Below are 20,717 nucleotides of genomic sequence, written 5' to 3'. Positions count from 1 at the left end.
GTATATATATATATATATACAAAAATCTATATAACTTCACAATTTTACTGTATAAAATAATAAATAACTAATGATACATTGTAATACTTTTATACAACATATAATTACGGTTTTTCCTTAGCCACTCCCTAAACCAATTATGTCTCTTGTCAAAAATCTCCAGAAAAGCTCTATTTAGAAAAGACATTTTTCTATCTTTTAAAAGCTCAGATAATTGCCTGTTCTTCAGTCTACATTCCATGATGTCATTGTGATCTGGTCGTCTCACTTGCCTCTGTCTGTCTATTTCGGCCATTTTGTTTTTTAGAGAGAAGTCATAGTTTTGAATTTTTAACTCTTTCTGAAGAAATTGACTTTTGAATCATCTGATATGGCTTGTAACATATATGAAATCTTCTACATATTTTATACATTTCATTTTGAGGATGAGTCATTGCACGCGGCACCCCCGCCGATCAGCTGTTATCGGTGCCGGCAGCGGCTACCGCCCTCCAGAAGTCCTTACCTGTGCCGCTTGGCCGTCCATCTGTAGTGGCCGCCGTGGGGTACTTCGCATCCGCCTTCCATTCAATTGAACGGGAGGCTGATGTGCAGTTACAAGCGGCGGCCACTACAACTTGATGGCCAAGCACTGCAGATAAGGACTTCCAGCCGGCAGCAGCCGCCACCTGCACAGATAACAGCTGATCGTTAGGGGAGGCACGTACGGGACGCCAACCAATAATACATTGATGCCCTATCCTTATGTGTGCCCCCGGAACGCAAGTTGTGGCACCAATGGAACAGTGCCAGATCGGGACCTGTATATGAGTGTTTTTATTTTAACAAGGCCAAACATGAGGAATGAGAAATAGTTGTCCTAGTAGTGGACAAACCCTTTAAGAAGATACAATTTTCGGTTAAAAATGAAAAAGGCTTCTCCCCTGTGTGAGTTCTCGGAAGTTTAATAAGAGTTGATTTCCGTGTAAAACATTTCCCACATTAAGAACATGAAAATGACTTCTCCCCTGTGTGAGTTCTCTGGTGACTAAGAAGTGATGATTTCTTCACAAAACATTTTCCACATTCTGAACACGAAAAAGGCTTCTCCTCTGAGTGAATTCTCTGGTGCTTAACCAAATCTGATTTCTGGCTAAAACAGTTTCAACATTCGAAACAGGAAAAAGACTTCTCCCCTGTGTGATTTCTCTGATGTCTGATAAAACGTGATTTCAATTTAAAACATTTTCCACATTCTGAACAAGAAAAAGGCTTCTCTCCTGTGTGGGTTGTCTGGTGGTTATCAAGATGCACTTTCTGTTTAAAACATTTCCCACATTCTGAGCAAGAAAAAGGCTTCTCCCCTGTGTGAGTTCTCTGATGTCTGATTAAACTTGATTTATTTGTAAAACATTTTCCACATTCTGAACAAGAAAAAGGCTTCTCCCCTGTGTGACTTCTCTGGTGATTAACAAGATTTGTTTTCTGGTTATAACAATTTCCACATTCTGAACAGGAAAAAGGCTTCTCCCCTGTGTGGGTTCTCTGGTGACTAACCAAATCTGATTTCTGGATAAAACATTTTCCACATTCTGAACAGGAAAAAGGCTTCTCCCCTGTGTGAGTTCTCTGGTGATTAATCAAATCTGATTTCTGTTTAAAACATTTCCCACATTCTGAACAGGAAAAAGGCTTCTCTCCTGTGTGAGTTCTCTGGTGCTTAAGCAAATCTGATTTCTGGCTAAAACATTTCCCACATTCTGAACAGGAAAAAGGCTTCTCTCCTGTATGAGTTCTCTGGTGATTAACCAAAGCTGATTTCTGGATAAAACATTTTCCACATTCTGAACAGGAAAAATGCTTCTCCCCTGTGTGAGTCATCTGATGTCTAATAAAACTTGAATTATCTGTAAAACATTTTCCACATTCTGAACAAAAAAATGGCTTCTCTCCTGTGTGAGTTGTCTGATGGTTATCAAGATGCACTTTCTGTTTAAAACATTTCCCACATTCTGAACAGGAAAAAGGCTTCTCCCCTGTGTGAGTTCTCTGATGTCTGATTAGACTTGAATTATCTGTAAAACATTTCCCACATTCTGAGCATGAAAAAGGCTTCTCCCCTGTGTGAGTTCTCTGATGCCTGATTAAACTTGAATTATCTGTAAAACATTTTCCACATTCTGAACAAGAAAATGGCTTCTTCTGTGTGTGACTTCTCTGGTGATTAACAAGATTTGATTTCTGGTTAAAACATTTCCCACACTTGAAACAAAAAAATCTATTCTCTGCTGTGTGAATGTTTTGATGTGTAAGAAAAGACTTTTCAAGGAAAAAACTATTTCCATATTCTGAACAGAAAAATGGCTTCTTAGCTTTAGGAGCAGTTTGTTTTTTAATACTTATTTCGTGACTTTGATTTTCCTTAGTGTTCGGTAATGAATCAGAAGACAGGACCTGTTTCAAAGTATCAGATGACTGATCTTTGCTGTGAAGGGATGATGGTATATCTGGAGAAATGGCATTCACTTCAATTGTATCCTGTGTGATCTCAAGGTCATCTGATTTAAAAATTGAAGATGTCAGCTGTTCCTCTGATCTCCTGGTACAGTCATCTGCCAAGAAGAAAACCAAGAAAAAAATCAGCCTTACTAACACCAAATCAGATAACAAATGCACTAGCATTTTAGTGTTTCTTGCGTGTACTGGGGTGTCTGTCTATGTGGGGTGCACTTATATAGTGCTAGGCAGCCCTCCTGATCTAATAGTATGGGCAACATCACTAGTCACTCTCCACAAGGAGAAATGTTACCCCTTAGACCTCAGTCCAGAGCCTCTCATCTATCCAAATCAGTTCTCATACTTTGCACTGACGAGGGCCAACAGCCTGAAACTCCGCGTCTGCAAATTAAGATTCTGATTTGGCTTTTATCCTAAGTCATATTGCACGACTCGTTAAAGGGTTGATTGCGACTTGTAAGATTGCTGCTTCCAATAGGTGGCGCTATAGAGTTCAAGTCCTCTTTTTCTCTGAAGAGGCAATTTGCATATTAAATTTCCCATAAGAGCATTGCTTGGTGAATAAGCCTCCTTACCTTGACGTGCCAGAGCTGGTATCTCACTCTCTGCAAGGAGAAACATTACCCCTTAGACCTCAGTCCAGAGCCTCTCACCTAGCCAAATCAGTTCTCATACTTTGCACTGACGAGGGTCAACAGCCTGAAACACCATGTCTGCAAATTGAGATTCTGATTTGGCTTTTATCCTAAGTCATATTGCATGACGTGTTAAAGGGTTGATTGTGACTTGAAGGATTGCTGCTTTCAATAGGTGGCGCTATTGAGTCCTAGTCCTCTTTTTCTCTGAAGAGGCAATTTGCATATAGGCTAAGCCAGACACTGTGCATCAAACCTGCCTGTGTGACTGGCGTCCTATGCAAGCTTCATCTGTGTGCATCTTTAATACTAAGTAATCACCCTCTCCATGAATTGGTAGGTTTGTGAGTAGTTGCTCCATAAAGTATTTTGCACCTGTGCTGCCCCCCACACCCCTTTATCATGGGGGTCTGTGGCATCCTGCTAGTGCATCTGTTATATGATTTGGTGTTGGTAAGGCTGTATCTTTTTCTGTGATTTTTGTTATATTTTGCCTTATGTTAGCCGTCATTATTCACCAGGACAATAACAGTTCACAGTCTAATAGAAAACCTCATAGGATGAACCAGTAGAGCCGTGGTGTTCAACTGTTTGTTCATTCTGTCTCCCAAATATAAAAAGCCACCAAACAATGTTATGTAGGTGAAATAATATCAATAAAAACTTCTACTCATCTCACAAAAAACAAGTCCCCACTCAAGGACTGTCAATCTGTCCATCTGTCAATGGAAAACCAGAGGTTTCCACATTATTAGTGGCTCAAAGGCTTTTGAAAAGCAACATGGCTTCCATAAACCAATCCAGCAATATCCACTATCCCAAAGTCAAATCTCCCCCTCGTTTCTGAGCCTTGCAGTGCGCCCAAACCACATTTAGCCTCCATGTATTTGGCATTTCTATAGTGAGAAGAACCCACTTAATTTACGGTGTGTGTCTCCTGGAGCACAATCTGGGCACTATGTGTTCGGTAATGAAATTATATATTTGTAATTTTCACTCTCCATCATCCACTGTGTGCTAATTTCCGGAAAGTGCCTGTGGAATCAAAATAGTCACTACTCCTATAGATTATTTCACTGAAGGTTATAATTTCCAAAATGGAGTCACTTTATGGGAATTTGTACTGTTCTGGTTTTCTGCAATTTGGTCACATTAGGGTTTCTGTAAATGGTGGGTCCCATCTCCTCTGGGATCTGCTCCAGCGACGTCTGCTTCTCTCACCAAGAGCCGCCTTATTCATCCTGCAGGTGGCGCTGGTCATGGAGGAGACGTCAGAACCAGAAGCTACTAGGCGGTACAGCTTCTGTCCAGCCACTAAGATTAGGGTATCTGGGACCTGTAGTACCATCCAGTCTGGCAGTATGGGTGTGTGTGCTGTCCAGCTGGAGTAATCTGCTCCGTGCTTTAGCCAATTGGAAAGCACCACACCCTGCTAAAGCTCAAAGCATATTGCCGGAAGCTAAAACACAGCCAAATAGGGCAGCAGTGTGTACCTGCCCAGATCTTCAGAACTAAATGCACTACCAGGGTGCTGCAAACCCACATAAAGATGGCGGCTACACAGGTGCAGAATACTAATGAGACAATCACTCACAACCTACCATTTCATGGAGGGGGTGACTGCGTAGTATTTGAATTGCACAAGAAAAGGCTTGTATATGGAGCTGTTCACACTTGGATAATGCACAGTATCCGACTTACAGCCTATTAGTTACGGCCATACTATTAGATTAGGTGGGCTGCCTGGTACTATCCAAGTGCACTCCATGAGAACAGACACAGTTTACAATGCCCGCACTGATGGGCCTGGCTGCACCCTGGGATAAAAAAGTGCAAAAATGCATATATATAATATATGGATAGTACCGGGCAGCCCACATAATCTAATAGTATGGGCGTAACTAATAGGCTGTAAGCCGATACTGTGCACTACCCAAGTGTGAACAGCACCCTATACAAACCTTTTTGTGAGTAATTCAAATACTAAGCAGTCACCCCTCCATGAAATGGTAGGTTGTGAGTGATTGTAGGTTGGTTGTGAGTGATTGTAGGTTGGTTGTGAATGATTGTCTCATCAGTATTTTGCACCCGTGTAGCCGCCATCTGTATGTGGGTATACTGCACCCTGGTAGTGCATTTAGTTCTGAACATCTGGGCAGGTAAACATTGCTGCCCTTTTTTGCTGTGTTTCTTCCTGAATATTGGGGGAATTTTAATTCTTCTTAGTGTGGCTTTGCTTTTTGTGCATATTACCAGAAGCTGCCAGATACAGCCCTGTTCTCCTCTGGTTCAGTCCTCTGTGCTCAGCTCCCGGCTTGTGTATTTGTTTCCTGTTGTGACCTCGGCCCATTTACTGACTACTCTTGTGTGATTTTCTATTTTCATTGACCTCCATGTTGTGACCCGGTTAAGTGACTATTCTTCTTGCCATTTCACTCAATAGAACAGCAGGAAACACTGTGGCCCAAGCCTAGGGGTCTCTGTCTAAGTCCAAATCCATGTAGAGGGGTTAAAGGGTGATGAGCAAGGCAAACCCTGAGATCTGGAAAATGGAGTAGATGACGCCAAGCCTGTTTGTGGTAGCCATCTTTTGCGCTGCCAGGTGACCATGAACAGTGTCCCCAATATATTGTGTCTGCAAACTATTCGAGCAAGATCTATATTCAAATAGCTAAATGTCGCTCCTTCCCTTCTTAACCTGCCATGTGCCCAGACAGTAGTGTGTAACCGTATATAGGGGATTGTCGGATTCAAGAGAAGTTGGAAAATAATTTGTAAGGTCCATTTGTTTCCTATTATTCTTTGTGAAGAATTCCAAAGTTATCACCAGATAAAGTGACACATGTCAGATTTGAAAAATGGGCCCAGATAGGAACACAAAACTGGCTACAAGAAGGGGTTAAATCAGAGTATTTTGGGCACTAACTACTGTAGTCAAAACTGTGACTATAGACAATAACACATCTACTGAAATGATCAAACTCAACAGTTTCCATCAGTAAGTAGTGAGTAACTAGCGGTGAAACCTCTCTCTGGTAATTGGAGTATGGGGCTCGGTGGCTCTTGAGAATCTAAACTCTTGTAAGGGACATTATTTTCTGTCAGATGAGTTTCAAGAAGAAATATTAGACACTCAAAGAGAACTTTTTATAATAATGCAGAGCTGAGGCGTCTTAAATTTAGCTTAGAGATATATCATGGCACAGGTGTAATGTTTTTTTGCTTAGTTTGTCACAATCCTGTTTGAAGTTAGTTTTAAAAAAAATTGATAAGTCAGGATAAAGGGAAACTCTGCTGTTATTGTACAGAAATTCACACTTGGCCTCACCGCACATTTAATGTTGTCGATCATAAAAGTGAAGTTTGGCCAGAAAGACTGGACCTGGTCTTGTAGGGACCATATGAGCACATTCATCAGCACAGAAGGGAGAGAAGGTAGATTCATCCAATAAGATATCAGGGATCTAGGAAGCCAACAACATCATTACCCTCCGCTTTCTCTTACAGATCCATCATAATATTTTACTTCAAGTGATTTTCTAACTTGTCATCAGGTAACGGTCAGCATCTTCTAATCCCAGGGGGGAGGTGGATCCTCCAGGTTGTAAGTTCTATAGAAAAGGGCTTTCAGTGCCCAAAATCATCTGAACAGTTTTGGGTGGAGGAGAATGTTGTGGTCTAGAGGCAAAATGGTGATCACACGATTGTGATACAGCCGGACTACACCACCGATAAAGCAGCCACAGCCGGTGACTAAGAAGAATCTGTGACTTCTCTGCATTTAGTGTTTACTAGTGATGAGCGAGTACCGTAATATTCGTAATCGCTATACTCGCTATATATATAGTACTTTGTAATAATTGCGTATTCGTTCAGAATAGCGAGTACAATGTAAGTCAATGGGAAATGCGAATAATTTTCTGCTGGACCCTACAAAGGGGCCTGAGGAGAAGATGATGGGAAAGTGAAATGGATGGGAAAGTGATGAAACAGAATGGGAAGAGCCTGAATGTGCCTGAATGCATTTCTGACTCACATATGGTTTCTGGGGATAAGTTTGTCGCAGTGTTACACCACTTTTACAGACACACAAGAACAACTACCAAACTTAACCTAAATAAGGCTAAATAAATCAGAGAAACCAAAAAATACCCCTTTTAGCGTTTGTTCACACATACTGTTGTGGCTTTTTTTTTCGCCTTTTATAATTGGGAGGGCCCTGACTTATACATTTTGTAGGTCCGTCTGTCATACATCATCTTTAGTGCGCTATTCCCCAGCACTTTACAAGCACAGCTAGAAAGTATCAGTATGTATGTAGATCTTTGACCTGAGAGGCCTCAGGTGGCTCTGTAACATGCGTTTTGGAGGGACAGCTATTACTTAGACATTTGGGCGGTCCCTCCATCATTGACAATCAGATAGTGGAATACACATTCCATAGCAGTTTACAATATGCTCATTGCAGCATTGGGCTTGACCCTCCTCCTCCACCACCATGTGAGACTCGGGCCCTAAATTCAAATGTTCAGATCGCCTGCAGAAAGCAGGAAAGCTGAGTTTTGTGAGAGCCCTTGTGTGGCCCTGTAACAAACATTTTGAAGTGCCCTCCTCTAGAAATTTTGGAGTTGCCTCTTGTGTACACTTGAGAGTGCCCTCACTTAGTCATACTGTAGGGCCCTCATTATTATTTAACTAATTTAAGGGCAGAGACTACAGAGAAAATGGCCAAGATACATGGAGTACTAGAAGGTAGCAGTGAGTGCGGACTACGACCCTCAGGTATGGCTGAACTCAGTGAACCGTAAAAATAAAACTGCACTAGTCAACTCGATGACAAGCTCAAATATATCACTTGTGCAAGTCACTGGACAAAGTATTTATGGTGCCCCCCCTCCAGGATGGGTTGGTGAAGCTTCTTAGAGATTGGCTTAGAGATTTTGATTGTCAATATTCCCCAGATTATATAGCAGGAGAAGACTTATTGATACTGTACTACTTGGTCCAGTAGAATGTGCATCGTATTTCCAAAAATTACTCCTGGGGCTGGGGGCTGTGTCATAGGTGCAGGAAGATTGCATGACAAGGGCCTCCCTTGACAAACATTACCTACGATGGAGTATTGTAGTAGTTGTGATCCTCAATTTAAGTTTTCAGAGGGCCATCAGTCGGTCATCAACAATCAGTGTAAATTTCTATTGAATATGTATCCCCTATCTCACAATGTGACACAACCTGTGAGAAGGGCCTCCAATGACAAATATTAGTTTGGAAGGACTACTGTACATTCCAGATTTGTCCACTGCACAATGTGCATATGGTTTGTGAAAATTAGGCCTATTGGCTAAGTCATGGTTGACGCAGGAAGCCACCATCCCAAGGGCCTCCAATCACAAATAGTAGTTAGGTTGGAGTAGGAATACTGTCCTGGTTTGTCCACGGCACAATGTACATAGGATTTGTAAAAATTAGCCCTATTGGCTGTGTCCCGGTTGACTCATTATTTTGGCTGTGCCTTTGACAGCTAGCTTGGCTTGTGCCATCAACATCTGAAAATCTGTCAACAAAACCCAAAATGCCAAAAAAGCCTGTTGTTAAGGGACGTGGACGTGGTGTTGTCAGTGGTGCGCGAGAAGCCACTCAGTCTGTGTCAGGTCAGAAGAAGCTTGATGCATCCACAATGTTCCTGGAAAAAGTTCCCGGTCTGGAACGTAAACATGTGTGGAAGCCACAAGAGCGAGAGCAGATTCTGTCTTGGATAGCAGACAAGGCCTCTACGCATTTGTCAAGCAGCACCAAAACTTCCACGACCACACAGTCTACTGTGGATACACAGAAGGCTGGCCCTTCCAATCCTGAAGCTGGTTCTCCTTCCTCCCACCATTATCAGTCACAGGAGACATATGACCCCAAGCTTGGCCACTCCGAGGATCTGTTTGGTACGTATCCTTTGGTTGGCTCTGGCCTATCACCATGCAGCATTGAAGAGGGACAAGAGGTGGCGGCGTGCGTTGATGCTCAAGTATTTTAGGACCTACAACCAGAAGAAAGCCACTTGGAGGAACGTCATTTACTGTCTCCAGAGGCGGAGGCTGATGATGATGAGACACAGTTGCCATCAGGTCAGCCTACAATATCAACTGGGAAGGAGGATGAGATAGAAGACGAGGTGGTCGATGATGAGTCCACTGATCCGACCTGGACCGTTGGCAGCAACACAGAGGAAGATGGACCAACACAGGCACCAAGGGGTCGTGGTTTGCCCAGAGTGAGTAAAAACTGGGTCAACTGTTCCCAAGAGCACCCCCGCTGTGCGCCAAGTCAGGGCAAGAGGGCGTTCAGCTGCTGTGTGGAATTTTTTTTTCTAAAAGTCCTTCAGAGAAAAACATTGTTGTCTGTAACATCTGCAATACCAAGTTGAGCAGAGGCCAGGGCAAAGGCAACCTGAGCACAAAGAGTATGAGAAACCACATGGCAGCCAAGCAGCCGAGTAGGTGGACGGAACACCAAGGTACCAAATCTGCGCCTGCGGGTCAAACCAATAATAATAATACTCTTTATTTATATAGCAACAACCTATTCCGCAGCGCTTTACAATTCAGAGGTTCATATTCAACAGTCATAAGTAACATAGCTAAAGATAATATAATAATTAAAGGAAAAATAATGATGACCCTGCTCATAAGAGCTTACGATGTACAATGAGGTGGGGGGTGACACAAAGGACAGGGACTTATTTACAATGATGGTCCAGTCATCTTGAGGGGATGAGGGATAGACAAAGGTTGCATAAGCTGATCACCAGCCAGTATCTGTAGTGCTTTTGGGTTCCGTGGAAACTTATGCCATGTCGCCTGGGCTATGTCCTTCAGAATCTGCTGTTCAAGAAGCAGGCGCTCATACCTCCTGCCCACAAGCTGCAGTTGCTCACACGCAACAAACATCAACCACATCCACTTCCTTGTTCCAGCAAAGTGTCCAATTGTCCGTGCCTGAGAGCTTGGAAAGAATGCGTAAATGCCCAGCCACGCACCCACAGGTACAAATACTAAACTCGCACATTGCCAAATTGCTAGCTATGGAGATGTTGGGCTTGTGGGAACACAGTCTTCCATGATCTCTTGGCTGTGGCTGCCCCACGATACAGTGTTCCCAGCCGCCACTATTTTGCCCGATGTGTCGTCCCTGCGTTACACAAGCACGTGTTAAACAATCTGAACCATGCTCTCACCAACACCGTAACCGGGAAGGTCCACCTAATAACAGACACCTGGACAAATTGTTGTGTACAGGGATGATACATTTCTGTCATGCCACACTGGGGGAACCTGGTGGAGGGTGGGACAAAGGCGCAAACTGGAACATCACACATCCCACCCACGCTAAGAATAGCGGTTCCAACTTCTGTCAGGGTCTCCACCTATTCAAATTCCACTTCCTCTCTCCCCTTCTCCTGCTCCTAATCCTCTGCTGAATTATTCTCCCCATCACTGCCAAGCTGGGACCTGTGCAGTAGTGCATCGGCAAAGTGGCAAGACGCTCTGCTGAAGCTGATCTGTTTAGGTCAGAAAGCACACACTGCAACAGAGCTGCGACAAGCTGTAAAACAACAGACCAATCAGTGGCCTCCGGTCGTCTGCAATAATGGGCGTAACCTGGTGGCGGCTTTAAAGATCGGCAAGCTGGTACACGTGCCATGCATGGCTCACGTGCTGGACATAGTTGTTCAGAAATTTCTGAAAACTTTCCGTGACTTCCTGTACCTACTTGAGAAGGTGAGCCATATTAGCGCCCATTTCCGCCATTCCTCTACTGCTTTTGCTGCTTTTACAGTGCTGCATAAGCGGTTGAATTTGCCAAGTCACCGACTCATTTGCGGCCTGCCCACGCGGTGGAACTCCACCTATCTTAGGTTTGCGAGGATTAGTGAACAGCAGAGGGCAGTAGCTGAATACCAGCTTCAGTATACAGGTCAGACTGAGAGTCAGCCACGACACATAACATCTGTTGAGTGGGTGTGGATCGCTGACATTTGTGAGGTTGTTGAGAACTTTGAGTACTGCACCAGCCTTGTGAGCAGCGATCAGGCTATTATCAGCGTAACCATCCCGCTACTGTGTCTCTTGAAACAATCACTGCATAATCTCAAAGAGAAAGCTTTAAGTGCCCAGAATGTTGATATGGAGCCAGATTTCCCAATGGGTGATACTACCCAGCCCAGCCAATATTCTGAGGCAACATTTGGTGAAGAGGGGGAGGATGAGGAGGGAGAGGACTTGTTTTTCTGTGCTACCGAGGGGTAATGCTACAGAGGGGACACCCAACCCAAGCTTCATGTCTGCCCAGCCTGGATGGGCTGGAGAGGAGGAGGTGGTGGAGGAGGAGGAGGCGAGTCAGCGTGAGGAGAGGGTGGGTACTGTTTCTACTGTTGGGGACACAGAACATTTGCCTTTTTGCAGCTTGACCCACATGGCACAGTTCATGTATAAGTATCTGTGGCAAGACCCTCGCGTGATACACATTTTATCCAACAGTAATAATAATAATAATAATAATTTTTATTTATATAGACCAGCACAACAGTAAAGGCTATCTGTGCCTGTAACAATGCCAAAGAGGAATAAGTTGCAGAACATGGTCAAGGGGTACTTAAGTGACCATCCGTGCGTCCTTTCTGACACTTCAGTTCCCTTTAATTATTGGGTGTCTAAGCTAAACACTTGGCCGACCTCTCCTTATATGCCTTGGAGGTGCTGGCCTGCCCGGCTGCTAGTGTGGTGTCTGAGCGTGTTTTCAGTGCCGCTGGGGCAATCATCACTGATAGGCGCACACGCCTCACCACGGAGAATGCAGACAGACTTACTCTGATTAAATTCAAAAAGGACTGGATATCTCCACAGTTTGTAATCCCTCCAGATGAGAGCAAGCCAACCTAAATTTACCAAAAATGCAGATTCATGCTACTGCTGTTAACGTCAACCCCTTCCCATAAGAACCCGTTTCCTTCCTTCGTCAACCATGACTCAGCCCATAGGGCTAATTTTTACAAACTCTATGCAGATTGTGCAGTGGACAAACCAGGACAGTATTCCTACTCCAGCCTAACTACTATTTGTGATTGGAGGCCCTTGGGATGACGGCTTCCTGCGTCAACCATGATTCAGCCCATAGGGCTAATTTTTACAAACCCTATGCAGAATGTGCAGTGGACAAACCAGGACAGTATTCCTACTCCAGCCTAACTACTATTTGTGATTGGTGGCCCTTGGGATGGTGGCTTCCAAAATAGTGGTTAAAATGGCCTGGTGCGTGCTTTATAGCAGGCGGTAGGAAAAGTTTGGACTACTGCTTTGTGTAGGGCACAAAATGCTTTTTTAAGTGGACTAATATGGACAGAAGGCAGGCTGACACCCCAAAATAGTGGTTAAAATGGGCTGGTGCATGCTTCTTTTGTAGCAGGCAGTAGGAAATGTTTGGACTACTGCTTTGCGTAGGGCACAAAACACCTTTTTAAGTGGACTAATGTGGACTGCAGAAGCCAGGCTCTGACCCCTAAAACAGCAGGGAAAATAGACCGGTGCTAAAAAAAAAAGGCAGCACAAAATGCTAGTTCTGTGTGTGCTGGAAAAATATTGCTTTGCCTCTGACAAGAGCTGTTTTAAGATGGACACTGAAAGAACACTAGCTAATACACTCCCTACCTAATACACAATCTCTCCCTCCCTGTTCTCTGATTTTGTTGTGTGCCTTCAGCTCTGAAAAGAGCTATTTTTTGGTGGTATTATGGAGCTAGTGAGCGGCTCCTTTAAACACAAAACTAGCATACACTGCAGGTAGCCCTTAAAAGGGCTTTTGTTTTATCAAGAGGCCTAAACACTCTCCCTAGCAGCTCAGCGATCTTACCATAGGCTATTACAACATAGGCTCCAGATGCAATGTGCACAAAATGGCGGCGGTAGGGCTTAAATGGACCCCATGACGCTGGGCAGCCAGCCAATCACAGTAATGCCACAACCAAGATGTCTGCGGCATTACTGTGATTGGTTAAGAAGCCCAGCATGTTTAGTGGCAGCAGAGAAGGCGCCAAAACTGCAGGGCGGGACATCCGAATATAGCGAGGCGAGTACACAAATACTCGCAGAATAACGAGTAACCCGAATACCGTACTATCAGTGTGAAAAGCGAATATTAACAAATACACTCGCTCGTTACTAGTGGTTACTACTCACCTGGGTAGTCATATGTAGGAATCTCCTCCTTACACCACTCATCACCCCATACATATGTCTCTGTAGTATTAATATGGGTCTGATCTTCACCCTGAAACAAATATTGTAAAAGTCACAGACAGATGGAGAAGTCACATCTATGATCAGCTCTAATCCTGCCATCTCCACCGTTCTCATTACACAAGTATAAAACATATAATACTGGTGGATAAAACAAGACTGAACACAAGACCTTCACAGCCATCTACACATCATAGGGGAGATCTCATGACACCTTCTCTCCATCTACCTGATGATCCTGAGGAACATTGGGATCTTCTTGTTTACAGGCATGTTGAAGAAGAGGACGGGGACATCTGTCTGGTGTTGTCCTCTTACTGGATAGATCTGGAGGAAACACATACAGGGACTGAATTAATTCTTTACATACAGATAATTATAGGCCGTGTGTATTTAGTCCTGTCTCTTACGTGGAGATGTGAGGGGCTGGGGAACCTCCATCATGATGTCTTTGTACAAATCTTTGTGTCCTTCTAAATACTCCCACTCCTCCATGGAGAAATAGACAGCGACATCCTGACATCTTATAGGAACCTGACACATACAATGATACCGTCATCCCCCCGATCCCTTCATAGCGTTACTGTATAATGTCCCAGCATTCCCAGCTGTGTCACCTCTCCAGTCAGCAGCTCAATCATCTTGTAGGTGAGTTCTAGGATCTTCTGGTCATTGATGTCCTCATGTATCAGGGGGTGAGATGGAGCCCCGGTGATTGGGCTCTGTGGTCTTCCCCATCCCTCAGACACAGGGGCCTGACAGCGCCCACTAGAGGTCTTCTTCACTATTGTGTAATGCTGGTTATGGAGAGACAAATTATTAAATCTCACTACAGACATTTCCAGAGTCCTCACCTCTCAAGTTCTGTCCATCTGTAACTCCCATAGATAAGAATGAGGTAATGTGACGTCATCAGAATCTCTCACCTCTCCAGTAAGTCGGAAGAGGATCTCTAGGGTGAGGCACAATATCCTCTCCGCCATCTTGTCTCTGTCCATACCCATCTTTGATGGGTCCATAACGAAAATTCTCTTAAATAGAAGATCTTCACTGAGAGCATCCGATATTGTAGGGACCTGAATGAGAAGATGATAAGCCAATGTAACATCATAAAAATACTGTGTAATTACACAATTACTGGAGATAATAAGGGAAAACATATGAGGAGATATATCATTTTACAGTATTTAGTTTTCTTCTTTACATCTAGTAATAAAACCTATATATTTTAGGCCACAGACAACAAGCAGTTTCTTCCTTGGAGTCTGTAGCTGAACTCGTTTCTCAAAGACTCATCTTCCATAATGCTAATTCTCATCTCATTTACCGACACTGCAGTCGACATTAGCAATACTGCAGGAGATATTCATTACACGTGACATGAGAAATAATTACTTCATGAATAGGACGACATCTTCATCTTCTACTACGGCTGTAGAAAGATATTTGGCTAGAGTGCTTTACTGACTACATCTCCACCGGTCGTCTATATGAATGTTTTCCGTCTTCCCCGGACTGTAATGTTCTATCACGTTAGATCTCATGTCTGATTCACACACAGAAGTTTGAGGCTTTCACACATGGTAAGGTTTTTAATATTATACAGAGTAGGACTATCTCGAATGGGTGCACCTTGCTATGGTGGGATAGCTTTCATGCTATTTTTGATCAAAAACAGTGTTGATAAGAACCCTAATTTATTTAAATGCACTTTTGCTTTTTATTTATTTATTTATTTACAGTAGGGTTTATGATAATTTTTCTTTATAGTTTTTTTCTGATTTATGGCCATAGTAAACATGCGTCTATGTGCTGCATGGATATCAATTTAAACCAAGCTCAAAATCTGTGTTTTTTCACGGGCACCATAGTGGCCGTATGGGCCGACGCTATGGATGATACACCCCCTAACTATCCAACTATCATTTGGTAAAAATCTCATAGGTCCTGGATTCATTAGTACCTGCACCAAGAATGGGGCTAAGTGAGTATTTATTAAAGGGAATCCACTTAAACGACTACCCCACGGCTGATTAAAGGGAATCTGTCACTCACTGGGACTTATCTGACCTCTAATATGGGCATACAGGTGATAGAAATGTGAATCTATACTTACCTGTATGGCCCATATTAGAGGTCTGTTTGCTGTGAAAAGGCTTTTTATTCAGTGAAGATTCCGATGCTTGCGGGCCGGGAAGAAATGCCCTGTGACGTGTAGTCACCATGTCCAGGTCCCGCGCACTTCACTTCTTGCGGAAGGCACAGTGGTACTGTGTACTAGGCAATCATAGTGCTGCAGGGATCTTGTGCACAGGCACTGGCGAGTCATGGTGACTTCCCGGCGCCTGGGCACAAGATCCCTTCAGTACTATAACTGCTTAGTACACAGTACAAGTTCGTCACTACCGTAAAAAGCGCGCAGTCGTGGGATCTGGACATGGTGACTGCACGTCACAGGGCACTGTGACGTGCAGGGGAGGTGGGAAATATTTTAATTAACACAGTAGGCGAGGATTTCTTCCCGTCCCCCGGCCAGCAAGCATTGGAATCTTCACTGAATTAAGAGCCATGTCACAGCAAACAGACCTCTAATATGAGGCATAGATGTATAGATTCACATTGCTATCACCTGTATGCCCATAGTAGAGGTCAGATAAGTCCCAGGGGGTGACAGATTCCCTTTAATCAGCTGTGGGGTAGTCATAAAACCAGATACATATCAAGGTATTGTAAGGTGGCTAGTGGTCGCATAGTCGATGGGAGGCATGTGTCACAGAAATGGCTGGTCTCTGTGATGTAACCCGGAGTGTTTCTCTAGGGCACATAAGCACTAAGAGGATTGTTCGGTGCACCTAGGAGTCGGGTTACGGGTAGCTAGGAGAGAATGGGCGGGTCCAGCTACCCACATACCTCACCTCTGGGTGTGGTTAACAGCCTATAAAATGAAGGTTGTTGTTTGGCACATGGTCTGTGTGTTTGGAGGGAGAAGGCCTCCTGTGTATGTTTGTCTTCAGACCAAGCCAGGACACTGGACGCTACCCCAGCTTGTGCCACACAGGCCTGGCTGAGCAGACACATGCTAAGGACATTTACTTTGTTTGCCTGATCTAAAGGCTATTTGCTTTTCTGTTTGGCTTCTGGGTTTATGAAGCAATAAACCCACATGAACTTTTAAAGGAACATGCCTCATATTTTCCTCCCGTCGCATCCAAGTGAGTAAAACCCCTACTATATGTATAAAGAAAAGGGTATGGTACGCAGAAAATGTTTCAATAATCCACCTCAACGCATTTCCCCCAACAGGTTCATCAGGAGGCTTGATACTGGGATGATAATTCATGATGTTCAGCATAGTGTGCCTAATAGCCAGGTGTCCATGTTTAAATAGCCCAATTCATCCAAAACCCCTCCCAGACTAGGAGGCCCATTCCCATTCCTAGAGGTGAATTGTCACAGGATATACAGAATGGAGTCTGTCTACAATAATGTACTGCACCTACGCTACTTCTCATGAGCTAGAGGACCGATAATGTCCATCCCCTAGTGTGCATGTTGGGAAGTGACGTGCTTTACACTGAAATGCCAGATAAACTGATTGCGGCCGCTCCACTCATACCTGTGACTGCGCATGGCCGTAGTTATCATTCCACACCGGAGTGCATCTAGGATCATTGTCCACGATTGCGCATGCCCAGATGTCTGCACTCCACACCGGAGCACATATGATATTGGATTGCATTCCACCAACAGAAAAATCCTATCTCTGAGATCAGCGTCATGGGAGACTAAAAACAGGTATTCCACATCCTCCCATCATGTAATAGGCATGTAGATCTACTTTATCACTACAGAAAATATGGGATGGTGGCCCACAGTAAATTCCTAAATGGTCAAATTTAACCCCCATTACATAATTAGACATACACAAGGAACACCACACTTGTTAGTTACTTAATAGTATAAGTGGGATATAACTGATAAGAAATAATTCTGATATAGAAGCTCAGATCTCTTGATGAAGTAAAACAATATGTGAACCATATTCACAGGGACTTGAGTAGAAATGGGTAGAGTATAAAATCCAAAAATGTAATCCAGAATGGGGCTGTATTCATACAAAACAGGCATAGGAAATTTGTTCATTCAGTCCCTTAGGGGCTAGTGAATCCAGTCTGGAAATCCACTCACTTTCCTTTTTGACTATACATGTATTGAGATCACCTCCTCTCACATTGGGTTTAACCATCTCAATGATGCAAAAGGAGATGTCTCTTGTTTCACCTCAATGTGCACTGTTCATGTGTCTCACTAATGGGGTGTCCCAACCATGGTGTATTTTGCCCAAATGCCCCCCACCTTCCTCCTATACTAACTCTTGGTCGTGCATACATAATCTAGGGGACAGGTGCATGTGGCCACATATAAAAGTCCTGAGGTTTTACAGTTGGAATAATCCCTCTGGAAAAAGATTTTACCTGTAGAGGAACTCGAGAAATATTTACATGGTCTCATCCAATTACATATACAACTTTCTCGGGGTTCTTCTATCCAGCCAAGTCCACTTGGGTGCAGGTTTTTATCGAAAATATGCACTAAACAGTCCCTAATTGACCAACCCTTTCTGAAACTTATTGTGGGAGTAGATCCCACAGCACCCTCAGGTCCAGGTCGGCCAGGGTTTTCTGAGGATATTAAAGATATGGTCACTCTGATTCTTTTAAGTTCCTATTACTCGTGTTATCCCATCTTTTTCTTGCTCTCTTGGTTAGCTATAGAGGAATGTCTGTCTCTCCCGATTTTCTGCAAACAATGGTACGGAATCCAAAATGTACTGTTGGTACCCTTTTTTCATGAATCTGGTGTTCATGTCTATTGCCTGTATATTAAAATCTGTGACATTAGAGCAGTCTCTTCTCAACCGTAAAAATTGGCCCTTGGATATTGCTTTTTTTTAAGGAGGATGGGGTGGTGACTATCCCACTTCAATAGTTTATTAGTGCTTGCAGGTTTTTGATAGATGAGTGTCCCTATGGTCTTATCCCGTACTTTCTTGATTGGTACATTCAGGAAAGGCAACTGGTAATAGTTGAATTCTGATATAAATCTCAGGCCCACTCTATTGACGTTGAGTTCCCTAACAAATTCAATAAACTTTTCACTCGTCCCTGACCAGATTAGAAAAATTTTGTGAATATATCTATACCATACCCCAATATATGGATGCCACCACTTATGATCATCCCTGAATATTGTGGTTTCCTCCCACCAGCACAGGAATAGATTAGCATACGAGGGGGCACAGGGGCTCCCCATCGCAGTACCCCTGAGCTGGTGGAAGTACTTCCTGTCAAAAAGAAAGAAGTTATGAGTAAGAGTGAATTTTAGAAGATCCTCCATGAAGTCATTATGTCTGCTACACTCTATTGATCTCGATTTCAAGAAACGTCTTGCTCCTCTGATACCATCCTCATGCGGTATATTACTGTACAAAGCCTCGATATCTAGTAAGGCCTGCTCCCCTACATGCCTGTATACATGCTCGAGGGTATACATGGAGGGGAGCAGGAAAAGGGAAAACCAACTCCAGAGGGATTATTCCACATGTAAAACCTCAGGTGGTACTGGGGGAACATTATACTGTGGGGGGCATCATACACATTGCATAAGGGGCATAATGGGGGCATTACACTGTGTGGGGCATAATGGGGGCATTACACTGTGTGGGGCATCATACACACTGCATAAGGGGCATAATGGGGGCATTACACTGTGTGGGGCACCATACATACTGCATAAGGGGCATAATGGGGACATTACACTGTGTGGGGGCATCATACATACTGTATAAGTAGCATAATGGGGGCATTACACTTGTGGGGGCATCATACATCCTGCATAAGGGGCATAATGGGGGCATTACACTGTGGGGCCAGTAAAGGGGCCCTGTACTATGAGAACAATATGTTTCCTCCCTTCTTGTCTCCATAGTTGGGTCATATGTATCTATTACAGGAAACAGAACAAAAACCTTATGATTCTTATAAAGGGGCAACACAAGACCCAAAAAGAGTCTCTGTGCTGAAGGTGTTAATGCCCCCTGCGCCCAATAATGGGGAATCTCCACATACCTCCACCTGCAGAGCTGCCACCACATATATGGCTGCTCTGTGCGCACAGGACCTGTGATGAGGTCACAGGAGGGGAGGAGTCAGGGGTCACATGATCAGGGGCTTCAGTGGATGCAGGACTCTGCTGTGCTGGTTGTCATGGTGCTGGATGAGCTGAAGTTTATGTGTGGGGTCAGGAGGGGTTTACAGTGTGGATGTAGCAGAGCCGCGTGTGTATGAGGTGTACGGAGCAGAGCCGCGTATGTACGAGGTGTACGGAGCAGAGCCGCGTGTGTACGAGGTGTACGGAGCAGAGCCGCGTGTGTACGAGGTGTACGGAGCAGAGCCGCGTGTGTACGAGGTGTACAGAGCGGAGCCGTGTGTGTACGAGGTGTACGGAGCAGAGCCGCGTGTGTACGAGGTGTACGGAGCGGAGCCACGTGTGTACGAGGTGTACGGAGCAGAGCCGCGTGTGTACGAGGTGTACGGAGCGGAGCCGCGTGTGTACGAGGTGTACGGAGCAGAGCCGCGTATGTACGAGGTGTACGGAGCAGAGCCGCGTGTGTACGAGGTGTACGGAGCAGAGCCGCGTGTGTACGAGGTGTACGGAGCAGAGCCGCGTGTGTACGAGGTGTACGGAGCAGAGCCGCGTGTGTACGAGGTGTACGGAGCAGAGCCGCGTGTGTACGAGGTGTACGGAGCAGAGCCGCGTGTGTACGAGGTGTACGGAGCAGAGCCGCGTGTGTAGGAGGTGTACGGAGCAGAGCCGCGTGTGTAGGAGGTGTACGGAGCAGAGCCGTGTGTGTGCAAGGTGTACGGAGCAGAGTCGCGTGTGTAGGAGTTGTACGGAGCAGAGTCGCGTGTGTAGGAGGTGTACGGAGCAGAGCCGTGTGTGTACGAGGTGTACGGAGCAGAGCCGCGTGTGTACGAGGTGTACGGAGCGGAGCCGCGTGTGTACGAGGTGTACGGAGCGGAGCCGCGTGTGTACGAGGTGTACGGAGCGGAGCCGCGTGTGTACGAGGTGTACGGAGCGGAGCCGCGTGTGTACGAGGTGTACGGAGCGGAGCCGCGTGTGTACGAGGTGTACGGAGCGGAGCCGCGTGTGTACGAGGTGTACGGAGCTGAGCCGCGTGTGTACGAGGTGTACGGAGCGGAGGCGCACGTGTACGGAGTGGAGGCGCGCTTGTACG

At 44.7% G+C, this 20,717-nt stretch overlaps 1 protein-coding gene and 1 pseudogene across 1 annotated transcript in view; both read right to left on the bottom strand.

The window, feature by feature from the left end:
• The window catches only part of LOC141201459 (uncharacterized), a 55,917-nt gene extending 55,391 nt beyond the window's left edge, over window positions 1–526 (bottom strand). Inside the window, exon 1 of the mRNA XM_073663449.1 lies at window positions 506–526. Within this exon, the coding sequence (XP_073519550.1) occupies window positions 506–526 (21 nt within the window). The remainder of the gene's footprint in view (window positions 1–505) is intronic.
• A 273-nt stretch (window positions 527–799) lies between these two features.
• LOC141201474 (uncharacterized) lies at window positions 800–19,605 on the bottom strand (annotated as a pseudogene).
• Window positions 19,606–20,717: the final 1,112 nt, after the last annotated feature.

This window comes from Phyllobates terribilis, unplaced genomic scaffold (assembly GCF_046119375.1).
Source record: "Phyllobates terribilis strain yellow unplaced genomic scaffold, ASM4611937v1 Scaffold_116__1_contigs__length_5312468, whole genome shotgun sequence".
Lineage (NCBI taxonomy): Eukaryota > Metazoa > Chordata > Amphibia > Anura > Dendrobatidae > Phyllobates > Phyllobates terribilis.
Note: the sequence above shows the minus strand (reverse complement) of the source record. Positions and strands in the feature narration are given on the sequence as shown.